We start from the raw sequence: 12,972 nt of genomic DNA, 5'->3' as shown, positions 1-12,972 counted from the left end.
GCATGCAGTACCTCTCTCTTCCCCGCCTCCCCCCCTTCCCCTCCCGCCATGGGTAACCTGTATATCCTATGAACCCCATAAAACTAGTAATACTCATAAAATTATAGGTGTTATAAAAATCCCCTCTGTCCACATCTTTTCCCATTTTAATGGGTATTTTTCTTGTAAAACACAAATGAACCATGATTTCTTTTCTAATGGAGAGAATTAAAATGATGTGGTAGAATTTGCACCTTTTATTTATCACTTTTAGGTAGAAATAAAGAAAATGTTTCAAAGAAGTATTTTAAAACTGTCTAAGCAACTCTTCTTATAACAGGTTGGCTGTACAAACCCTGTAAAATGGTCATGAAAAACCATGTGAAATGTCAAGACAAGATTTTGGGTAACATGAGCTGCAGAAACTCAAGATCTTGTTTCTAAGTAACACACAAATCCCAAAGTCATTATAATAGAGCTTTATGAATCATATTCTTGTCTTTCCACACATACATACAAAAGTGCAAATGCCTACATACAAATGTAAAATATATACTACATGCTTATGGACTGTTATTTGTCCAATAAACAGCTCTAAGATTTACATTAGTAAATTGTATCCTCAGTCTATATACCTGGGAGCATAAACTATGCCATTTCCTCTTTCTCCAAAAAAACATGGTTGCAAAAGTGTGTGCTGAATTTTCTTCCTCTCTCATATGTCAATATGTGGTACAGTTCCTTCCTTAAACCCATGGCAATTTGAATGAATTATTAATGCACTCAAGGCATCTTCTGGACACTGCAACATGACTGTAATTGGTATAGAACACTAAGAAATAGTTTCAATGCTTTTTAAGGGGAAAAGGAAGCAGTATCTTTACTAATGCAGTTATCCTAATATTTAATTAAAGACTTTGAACACAAATAGAATTTCAGATGAAATGCTGAACAAGAGGGTATTTTTGGTCACAAAAGTATAATTTCCATGTAAAATTGAGCAGTAAGGAGAATGACACAAGATAAAAAATTAAAAAGAAACTGGACTGCAAACTCAATTAATTGTTTTAATTTTTTGCTGTCTTCCACTAGAGAGAGTTTTTGCTATTCTTCTTGATAAACTCAGGCAGATGATATTTTCCTTTTAGGTCTCTGGCACACTGTAATGACACATAGAAAATGGTATTGATCAGAAAAGATGAAGTATGGAACAAAGATTTTAGTGTAATGACTAAACCTCATGATTCCTATGGTTTTTATGCAATACAGATGACGTAAAGGATTTTAAACTGCTGTAGCAACCAATTTCTTCTACAAAAGAACTGCTTTTTTCACATGGTGCTTTCTGAGTAACAGCCATGCTGAAAAGCTTGAAGTGATCATAAAATGGGTAAGTTCCATGATACAAGACGACAAGATCTTTGCCTCTCTTGGAGTCTTGTTTGATTCATAAGCTGAACAAATGTGGTTTTAACTAAACCTCCAATCAAACTGAATTACTTTATTTAACAATATAGACAGTGGACTGCAGGGATTTTCTCTTGTGCAGTAAGTAAAATATATGAAGCTTTAGTCTGCATGAGGAGGAGTAGGAGCTAAAAGAACAATTAACATTTCAGCACATAATATGTAAGAAATATGCCTTTGGGGAAATGTAGGCTGATGGCAATCTGGTTTTATCTGCGCAGTCTCTCCTTCAGTATTTGCAGGATCTAGTTTGATTTTCTAACTTCTTGTTTTCTCAGAACCAGCTTCATTGTTCCTCAAAGCCAAAGCAAGACTAAGTCCAACATCATTTGGAAGTCACCTGCTTTGAAATACACCATTTGTCTTTCCCCTCTTTTTTTGCTGCTTTCAGGTTTGTGAAGACTTGGTTGTTAAAAGTCAAGTGAAAAATCAAACAGAAAATTATGTCTATGGGAAAAAGAGCCTAAAAAAGCCAAAGTAGCTACAATACTTCTCTTACACTACTTTCCATGTGTTCTCTGAAATAAATTACAGATGACCAATTGCCACATCAGAAATCAAGGAAAAGCTGACTAATAAATCCCAGAGAAATCTATCACATTAAGCTGCCTTTTGAAGCACTCAATGTTTTTAAAAAGAATTTATTTTTAGCTATTTTTATTTTCTACTAGTTTCTACTAGTTTTTGTCTTGGATTAATGAGAAACTGGTTTTCTTCTTTGACGTTCCACTGTGACCCAGAGTCATTCCAATCAGTGGTAATATTTAACTGAAGAATCTCACACTGGGGACTAATGAATCAGAATATGTAAAACTGTTCTCTTCCCCTTTTAACTAATCTTCTGATTGGGCATATCAGGCAGAGTTAGAAGTAGATACTCAATCTTTTGGCAATTTTGGGAGTCCTTGTTGGCTGCACTATTGCTGAATTAAAAATGTTATCTAATTCTGTGTTCAAACTTTTCTAGTCCATCAACCAACACAGAAGTCCCCACAACATTTCTATTCCAACTACATTAACCTATCAACTGCTAAAAGAGACTGTGAATCACAAAATTATTCTTATTGGGGGGAAATAAGAAAGAGAAAGGACTTGCTAGTGACAGTCTTAAGCCTTTTAAACAGATTTTTTAAAAAGCTTCAAAAAACCCCAAAAATTAGGCCTTGCATACACAAAAAAAAGAGTCAGGAAAAAAATCAATTCAAGTCAATTCCACTGACAGCCATATCCAATTATTTTACAAAACAATTAAATCTAAACATCTCTCAATCAAAAAGAAGTCACAGAGATTTTTATCAGGGTTGGATTCAGAGAATCATAAAAACATAGAATTGCCTGAGTTGGAAGTGATCCACAAGGACAACTGAAGTCCAACTCCTGGCCCTGCACTGGACCACCCCTAGAGTCATACCACATGTCTGAAAGTGTTGTCCAAACACTTCCTGAGTTCTGTTATGGTCAGTGCTGTGACCACTCCCTGGAAAGCCTGTTCCAGTGCCCAGCCACTCTCTGGGTGAAGAAATTTATTCTTATATTGAATCTCAACCTCCCCTGGCACAACATCAAGCCTGTTTTTGTCTCTTTGCCCCTTCCAATCTAGTTTAACTATTAACTATTCATGTAGGTACTTTCTCATTTCTACTATTTTTTGTGCTTTTCCAACTCCTTAGACAAACTACAGGTTACAGGTTTCAAGCACTGACATCCCTAACATGTTTTGGGCTGATTGAAAGGCAACATTGCCATGAGAGCAGGAATATGAAATCAAAATGTAGAGATAGCCACTGAAAGTGGACACTAATGTTCTGAGGGACAGCCACCTTATGGACACACACAGCTTCAGGAGGCACCATTCTTCATTTTATTTTACTTTATAGACTAAATGTCACCTGGAAAGTAAATAGAATTGAGAAAGTAAAAACTAACTCTGAGAATCAGGGAGACACAGCATCAGCATGCCACAGAGCTAGAGCAAGATCTTGTTATCTTCAGGGACTCTTGAGTCAACTTCTCATTACACATTTCATTAAAATTACACTGTTACAGCAGTGGACCATGGAGTACCAAGACCTCTCCACGACATTTTTCTGAGTAGGGTTTTACTCATTTAGTCACTCTCATTATATCCTTCCCATCCCAGGGAGTGTTGCTTCCACCTTGACAGGGGAAAAAAACCCTGAAAACTAAAGACTAAAGATACTTCATATTAATGGAAATATACAAGACATTGCAAATTGGTCACAGTCCTTTTGCCCTTCTCTCTCAACAGTCGAAATTGCTTTTTACCTCCTATGAACACTGGTGCATGTAAAACTGCCACCTTCAAAACACCATTCCTTATAAGGAGGCAATTTAAATGCCTTTCCCTCATACAAGGTACCTGTAGCTGACAGAAGTCTCCAAGGGTCAACTTACAAAACCATAAAAATATCATGTTTGCCTCTCAGCTCTTGACATCACCTTTGCCATCTATCTATCAAAATACAGCATTTTGGTGTAATTTAGAGCAGCTACAAGCCACTTTATTGACAAAGCAATCTACATTTCAGTATTTTAAAGAACTAGTTCTCTGTCATCCTGAAGCATTTAGGCAGCAGATAAAAAACACTTAATTTCTGTGATTCATATGGCCAGCAGTGGCTCAGGGTAAAAGGGAATGCCGATGCCACCACTGGGAAAAGCCACATTGTAAAAGCCTTCCCGAAGCATCGCAGGCCCACAATCATCATGTCTTCTCAGAAATGGAAATGTTTTGCCCTTACAGTAGCTTTATTAGCTGAGGTGTATGTGCTGAATTAGTCAGCAACTGACTGGCAGGATAAGGGAGTTGTAAACTTCCCAGTGAGGGCAGACAGACACTTCTGGAAGGACAGAGTTACTTTGTGAGTTCTGTGCATGCAGTGGTGAAGGCATCTCTGTCATCCTACTTCATAGCTACTCCATGCTGGCAGCCCCAGGTGCATGGCACAATCCTCTCCTATCAGCCTATACTCCTTCCCCAGTCCCAGAAACTGCTCTGCACAGACTGGTGTTTCCCAAACAGCTCCTGAAACTGTCCCTGGCGTGTGTTTCTCCCTCGCTTCTACTTTCTTCGGATTAAATTTCATAGTGAATACACCTGTTTAAGAGTAGATGTCCTGTTGTAATGTCTTCAAGGCATCCACAGAACACTGAAGTACAAACAGCACAATGTAAAGGGCTGGCTTGCCCAACACTATCTGTGAGGATTTGGGTCATTTCAAAAGAGACATATAATGCCGTCGGGAAAGAGAAACCATGTGATTTCAGTAGTTTGACACCTACTTTCTTACCCTCCCTACCCCAAACACAGGACATGAGATTTTTAGGTAGCTCTGGCTACGTATTCCAACCGGATGTAATCCTTTGATGCATGGGGCTTACATAAACAGCACAAAGAAGGATAAACATCTATTGCAGAGCATGCAATATAAAGGTAATTCATCACATGGAAGCATTAATTCATAATAAACTCAAAGCTGGATGTTCATTTGAATGGCTTTACATGGAAACAATTACTCTGAAACATTCACATCAGTGCATCTGGCTTTAGAGCAAATCTTCCATTTGGACACGCCAACACTTTTGTTTAGTTGGATGAGAAGCAATAAACTTGTCAGAGCAAGCTAATGAGAGCAACACATGTTGCTAGTTCACATCTGAAGAATCAATCAGTACAGTTACTTGTGTTTGGGCACAGCTGTTCCACATCTCCATTCATACCCTTGCATTCCATAAAGCAACTTGTTAAGGAACAGCTGACCTGAAATTCATCACGGCTGACTTCTTTTTCTAGAGAACAGAGTGGGATGATGACACAACATTTCAAACAGATGACACATCAAGCCTTGAAATTTCAAAAAAGGGCCTACACTTCCCAGATCTGGGGACCATTCAGCATGGTTAACACGAAAAGAAAATTAAGTTTACACAACAAATTAAGATCACAGCGTTCAGAACGTCAGAATTATCAAGGCCAAACCTTTCTAAACCATGTCAGTCAACTTTCTCCTAAGAATAAGTAAGGATGTGACACTGCATACTTTCAGAGATACGATGGATTTAAAAGAGAACAATATCCATAGTTGGTATTGATTTTAACAATAACTAGTAATACCTCTATACAGCTTTCAGCTCCCACAGGCCTTTGAAAAGGTGGATGGACATTTCTGAAATGTTATTGCAGATTAGTAATTAAAATCTGGAGAAACCTGAATTAGTCTTCAATATGTTAGTTCAAGAACAAGAAGCACCACAACAGCCAAAAAAAGAATATAAGTGAGATAATATTAAATGTGTGCTGTCACAGATTCAGAGCTAATTTGAAGTATGATCCAGTTATCTCTGTATTATGTTGCAGAAACACCTCAAAATGTAGAAGATACATATCTAACAACACCCCTCAAGACAGAGAGGAACTGACTTCTAATATCCTGACTCTGAGCTCCCTGCATGGGCTAGCTGATCAGCTAATAATTAAATGCCCTGACAGAAGGCTTATCTCCATTGATGGCACTTGTAAAACTCTTATAGACCACTTGGTCCAACATTTTGTCCCTTTGTTCACCATTATGTGTCTAAAATTTAAAACATTAGCAAATCATCAATCAGGGCCTGACACAAAGTGGGTACAGCCTCTGGATTTATGTACTGAACTGAGAGTATAATGGAGTACCTTCAAATTAAAATGTCTGCATGGCTGGTTTTTCAGAAAAAGCAGTTTTCAAGGTTCATGGTTGCTAAGCAGTATCATAGATAATAGCTTAATATGCTTGATTTTTTTTTCTCTATGATGTTGATGAAGAAAGAGTATCTTAAATAGTAAGTCCACCAAAATGACTTCATCCAATATAAGAAACTGTCTAAACTAGATCCAGAAACATTTGAAAAGTGGCATTTTCAGCTGCTGTGAGATGATGATGATGATGATGATGACAGGCACAGTCACTGAGCTCCCTTTTACACTTGCATTTAGCTCTGAGAATGCAGAGTAGGAAAAGTGGTTCCCTGACATACACAGAGTCAAACGGGAGTGACAGAATCCTCATCCATTTCACAATGATGGTAAGGAGGGTCAGCATTGATTAAATTCATGTTAGCACTTAAAATGCAACATGCAGCGTTAAATCCTGGAAGGTTCATTCTCTCCAGTCTTATGGCAATACATGATTAAACCATAAATTCTACTAAAGAATTGAAAGAATCCTCTAGATCCTCTTGATGAAAACCTGCTGTGACATTAACTTGCCAAAGAAAGAGTTATTTCAGAGAATTTTTTGAGTCATTTCTCTTAAATAGAAAATAGAGCCAACAAGAAATAAAAGTCTTTAATGAATTTCACTTTTTACATTTCTTGCTTTGCAATTTAAGTCTTTTAGTGGAATTTCACAGGACATCAAATACTGATTTACTGATGTTACAGTTGCAAGGAATGGACTAATCTAGCCTAATTTAGCAATCCAGAAGTCAGGTTTCTACTCTAAAAAAGATTTCTTCTTCAGTCAATGTATAATGAAACTTTCTGCAACAGGATAGCTTTTCCAAAACAAGTATCTCAGATGGATCACCCTCTTCAGATGCCAGTTTCTCCTGGATGGCTGCCTGGGTAACTATTTTAATTATAGTGTGAACAAAGTACCACTACCATGCCATATTCACTGTTTGGTTTATGGAGTAAGCAGTACACTTGTGTGTCACTTAAAATTTCAGTAAAATACCTTGCTAAATAGAAAGACAGTTTACATAAGTTGGGATCCTTGTAGACTACTGCCTACTTGGTGCAATCTGAGATAAACAAGTCATTGAAATTCAGCTAATAAGGCAAATAATTTCCTAGATGTTTTTCTTTGTTTCAAAAAAAAAAAAAGGGCTGGTTAAGATGATTCTTTAAAAGACTCAAATGTAACATTAACCAATGATAATGAGATACATGCACCTTTGAGCAACCAATTAATTGATACCGTACATTAATATACCTTCTAACATGTCAGTGTTGCATTGTAGCTCACCTTTATATAAGGAAAAAATTGCTCCATTGCACCATGACTTTAATCTCAAAGTACTTAGTGTTAAGTATGTGTGAAAAGCTTTAACTCACAGAATCTGTATCAGCAGCAAAATAAAACCAACATAAATAGCTCCTGATAAATTTTGAACTGACTGCACTTCAAATACATCCTTTGTATTCTGTTCTCTTGCTGCTTGCTTTGACTTGAAGCTTACATTTAGAAAAGCAATCTTGTTTATTCCTGTTTTTTGAAGTTCTTTGACTGTCTGCATTGAATGGAATTCATCTTGACCACAACCACAAGTGACATTCATAAAACTGACCTCTCCATAAGGGAAACCATAAACATGACTTCTGAGTTTGTGCTAGAAATAGCTCAGGAGAACATAATATGGTGCAAAAGCCATTGAACAGCACCCAGAAATAATGAGGCCAAATGGATTTTGTCTGCAAACCACACTGGATTCATATTTCTGTAACCCTGCCTTTCAAAGGACAACTTGAACACTAATTAAGTGTTGCCAGTAAAGGAGAGCCAAAAGAATTCAATGAATCAGAACGACCCACAGGGGCTATTTATAATGAATAGTCCTGATAATCTCGAGATCTGACACTTCCTAGGATACAAGGGTGTCCCTCAATTCTTAAAAAACAACCCAAAATCTCTCACCAGATTCCTCCTGCTCAGTACCCCCTGGAGTCAGCAGAAGTGGGTACAACAGTTTTCTACTTAAGGAAAATTATTTTCAGTAATGAATGCTTAAAAAGCCCACACATAATTAAAATATTACAATGCAATGAAAAGCCAATTGGAAAATTTCTGTATTATGCATTGCATTTAACTTCTTGCATTTTCCTGTAGTAAAATCATTATTCAAAAGAGACCTTCTTGAAAGATCAGTCTATTTCTAATACTGTAGGAGTAACAGTTAGGAGCTGATAGGAAAAGGACTGAAGAAAAAGAAATCTAAAAGAAATCATTCTGATTTATTTTGTGGCAAATTTAGACATAAAGCTAATTTATTGCTTAGGGATATGCTTTTTTCCTAACAAAAAAGATTTGATATTTTTCAGTTACACTTTTTGGTGGACATTTTGAATTTTTTTTAAGAAAGCAGAAATTGCCTTTTCCATTTTCTTTTCCTTCAAGCTCATAACTCTTTGTAAGTTAATGTTCTGACAATGTTTTCTTGGAAAACAATTAAATATTGTGTTTCATTAAAAATTCAAGTTGACTTAGCAGCTAACATTTATGTTTATGTTTCTTGGAAGTTTTGGGCTTTCCTAATCCTGGTGAAGTTTGATGCTCACCTGGTTGTGAAATCTGCCTTTTTCTTTACTTATGCAATTTGGGTTTTTTCTGTTTAGCATGCTATGATCTTCATATCAGTGTTTTGAAAGTAGATTAATTTTTTACACACTCTCTGCAATTATAATAACAAATTGTTTGTTGACTTTACAAAAAGCTTTGGGGGAAAGCTGCATAAAAATAGTCTCTGAATTTCACATGAATATAAAATATACCTCGTTATACCTAATCAGCAAGAAATATATAATCACAGAAAAAAATAGGATTGGAATATCAGTTTCTCATTAATGTGCTGCAGTGACCACAAGATAGTACAGTTTAAGATCCTGAAGGGGATCCTGAAAAAGAGGAAGAGGAGTCCAGTCTAAAATCAGACTACAGCTTGTTCAGGGCACTGGCAAGCAGGGTCTTTTGGGATGCAGCTCTGAAAGGCCAGAGCCCAGCAGACCTGGGTGATCTTCACAGAGAGCCTCCTCCAGGTGCCAGAATGGTCCATTCCAACCTGAAAGGAAGCAGGGAGGCAACGCAGGACACCAGTGTGGCTCCACAGGGAAAGCCCGAACAAGACCCAGAGCAAAATTGTGAGAGATCAGAGATGGAAATGGAGACAGGTTACCCAGGAGAAACAGAGAAGCTGTACCTGGCCAGGCAGGGATGGGGTTTGAAAAGCTCAGCTGGCACTGAAACTTATTCAGGGTGGATGAAGGATAAGAAGGGTCTCTACAACTACATTAGCAGTGAAAGCCAAGGGAAATACAAACTTACTGCTAAATTGAGTGGGTAACCTGATGAAGGATACTGAACATCTGAAGCATCATACTGAGCATCTGAAGCTCAGATGCTCAATGCTTTCTTGGCTTTCGCATTTAGTGGCAAGATCTGCCACTCTGTTCCACGAGCACAGTGACAGAATTTATAGAACTGAGACAGACAAAGGCTGAATTAGGGATTGCTTAGGTAAGAGTGACACTCACAAGTCCATGGGCCTAGATGGGATGCATCTAAGGCTAATAAAGAAGTTGGCTCATGTTTTTTTGAAAGGCCACCAATCAAGAACTGAAACACTTTACCAGTGTGGTTGAGAAATCACCATATTTGGAGATATTGATGACTTGATTTGGCAAGTGCTGAGCAGGAACATCTAACTATGACACTACCTGGCCTGGAGCAAGAGGTTAGACGGGATGACCTCCAGAAATCTCTCAGTTCTATGATTTTGTGATTATACCCACAGCATAAACCTATGTATTTAAAACACCCTCACTGCTGGCCACTGAGACGCTGCTACCTCCAGTAAAACAAGATTTCAAAACTTCTCTCAGGCACATTGAAAAATGCTGATGCATTGAAAAGTTGCAGATGTATCTAACCCATATGAAAACCTTCAATTATACAGAAGGGATTCACTATTTCATTGATGTAAAGACTTGCTTCTGCTGTGGTGTCAGGACTGCACATTGACAATGTCTAATCATAGCAGGCATCCCCACTGGCATGAAAAGAAACTTCTTATTTTCAAATGCTGTAACATACAACCACAATATATTTCACTCCAAATTTCATCAAAGAATGAGTCTCTGTCAAAATCCCAACAGCAGATAGATTTTGAGAGCAGGGGTAGAACTACAGTGTAAGAAAAGCCTAAAGCTTTCTCTGGAATGAAACAACACTTAATTTGACACTACCTATGTAGTCAATGTAAATGGGAAGAGTGACATTCTGATTGAGTTTCTCATTTGAAGGCAGACAGAGAATCAACCATACAATAAATTCAGTTTGTCTCACGTCTAATCAGTCTGTTATCCTTGCTATTATTACTACATATTGCAAGAAGCAGAAAACAAGATAGAGAACCTAACTTTGCTTAATATCAAAGAACCAGGGAAAGAACAAAGAAAGTATTATTGCTTTATTGAGAAACAAAGACATCAAAAATGAGTATAAGACTCATTTTTGAGGCTTATATCAGTGGTCAACACAGAGCACAAGACAGAACTTTATTAGGAGCAGGACAGTTCTTTTGTTTATGGAGTCTACTCATCACAAGAAGCTCTTAGCAAATTTTAGGTAGTTGACTTGCAGGTTAACCTTTTTTGAAAAAAATCTGAAAACATATTTTGTTTAACCACCTAACATAAATGAAGGCTGTCCACATTGCTGCATCATCTTTGAAAGTTTTCTTTCAGCTGAATCCTCAGCAAATGAGCACCCGTTTGCAGGAGGAGTACAATTTGGGCACTTCCTGCCCAAATTTCTGTAAACAAATGTGACCTTTCAAAATCACACATGTAACACCGAAAACACTGCTAGCTATAAGTTTTGAGGATAGGTACCTGTATCAGTAAAACCTGAGCATCTCTCAGGAATCAACAAGACCCACCAATTCAGAGTTTACACCAATGGGAAGGAGAATACAGAAACAAAACTGGTGTACAGCAACCAGGCTACTGGATATTAAATGATTAATTTTATTTTTTTAGTTACTTGCCATTTTTCTGTGCAATGCACTAACATTTCTTGTTACTCCAAAAGCAAAGTTTATTATATGAATCACAATAAATCTTCTTCTACATCCTTAGCATTTGTCAGTTACTGTTCTTCCTTTCCTTCTACATCCCGTTACAAATACTGATTTTTCTCCTTTCCTGTATTATCCCCAGCCACATTTTTGTCTTGTTTTCTGCCTTTTTCTCTCTTTCCTGCCTGCTTCTTTCACACAAACTCACCTATCTGCATTCCACCTGAACACTTTTTGAGCTTATCTACATATTTACATGCAATTATTCACTCTCAAAAATCATCCTACCAATTTTTCTTTATTCTTCACATAAGACAAACCAGACTTAACTTTCTTCATGTGAAAAATGAACAGTAATGCAACAGTGAGTGGAGCTTCCATGCTCCAGGAATCATCTTTTCAACAATTCATACCAAATCCATGCCAAAAATAAACACCAGGAGAATACTTTTCCTTTTCACCCAAGTACTTTGGAGCTACTCCTGGATGTTTTTATACTTTTCCAGGTACCCAGATGACATTTTAAGAGGATGCTCCATTTCAATACTAAAATAATTCATCATTCTTCATTATGACTAAAGCAACATTATTTTCTCTTTTCTCAGCCATGAGAAGGCAAGACTTGCTGTACTACTGAATGAGTGCACAAGGCAATAAGTCACTGGGATCGTAGTTTAAGTGACAGGACATCAACTACCTGACAAGGTCGATGACTCTCTCCCTTGGAGCAGTGCTGACTGGCTCATCATTAATCATTATGATTTGATCCCCTGGTATAAGCTTTCCTTCAGAGGGGCCGCCTGCAGACAAATGAAGAAGAAAAAAACAAACAAAAAAAGAGCACAGGTTAGCAGACGATTGTAAAAGCACAGACACATTGTTGTTCACATACTACAAGCGTGTTTTTTCTTCAGCTAATAACATTTTTACACTAACACTATTTCTGACGTTACCAGTACTCCCTCTCCAGGAAAATCTTGCAATCCTGTGGTTTAGCACCGTCTACCGAAGTTCCTCAAGTTCTAAACCTGTATATAACCACCTAAACTAAGGGCTCAGTTTTCTGAAGGGCCAAAAGGACCCATAGGCTGTGGACTAAGGCACTCTTTAATGTGTGATCAACTATATTTTAATCATCCTTGATCAATGTTCGTCTGATATTTTGTAAGATCACCCTGAGAAGGATTTCTTTTCCTGTGAACAAATGATCCTGTTTATCTACTGTTAAGATCAGGAAGTCTTTTCCCATGGTAAATATACCAGATCTTCCAGGATGCAACACATTGTTTCCTGTCCCAGGCAAAGTAACACCAGGGAACATCTTACTCCTCTTTCCTATGAAACATCACTTACATATCTGAGTGTCATTCACAGGTCTCTGCTATGACTTTTCTCTTCTAGGCAAAACAAACCTGCTTTCTTCATTTGGAGACAGTAAGTTTTTATACCTCCAGCTGCTTGAATCTCTTTTCTGCTGGGTTCCTACCACTTGATGAACACGAGTACATCCAAAAGCATTGCCACTTTCAGTTAGATATGAATATTTAGCATCAGCCTGAATAGACAATCAGTCATGTATATATCTATGTGGTTTGGATTCTACACTGCTGAAATGCCATTGAGTGCATTGTACTTTATAAAATGCATGTATGACTTTGTTTCTCAGCACAATTA

At 37.4% G+C, this 12,972-nt stretch overlaps 1 protein-coding gene across 1 annotated transcript in view; it reads right to left on the bottom strand.

The window, feature by feature from the left end:
- The window catches only part of FRMPD4 (FERM and PDZ domain containing 4), a 301,877-nt gene that overhangs the window by 52,682 nt on the left and 236,223 nt on the right, over positions 1 to 12,972 (bottom strand). Inside the window, 1 exon segment of the mRNA XM_066176819.1 lies at positions 11,996 to 12,098. Coding sequence (XP_066032916.1) covers positions 11,996 to 12,098 — 103 coding nt within the window.

This window comes from Chamaea fasciata, unplaced genomic scaffold (assembly GCF_029207755.1).
Source record: "Chamaea fasciata isolate MVZ Bird 193981 ecotype frontalis unplaced genomic scaffold, bChaFas1.0.hap1 SCAF_2, whole genome shotgun sequence".
Lineage (NCBI taxonomy): Eukaryota > Metazoa > Chordata > Aves > Passeriformes > Sylviidae > Chamaea > Chamaea fasciata.
This window is presented reverse-complemented; position numbering and strand designations above follow the sequence as displayed.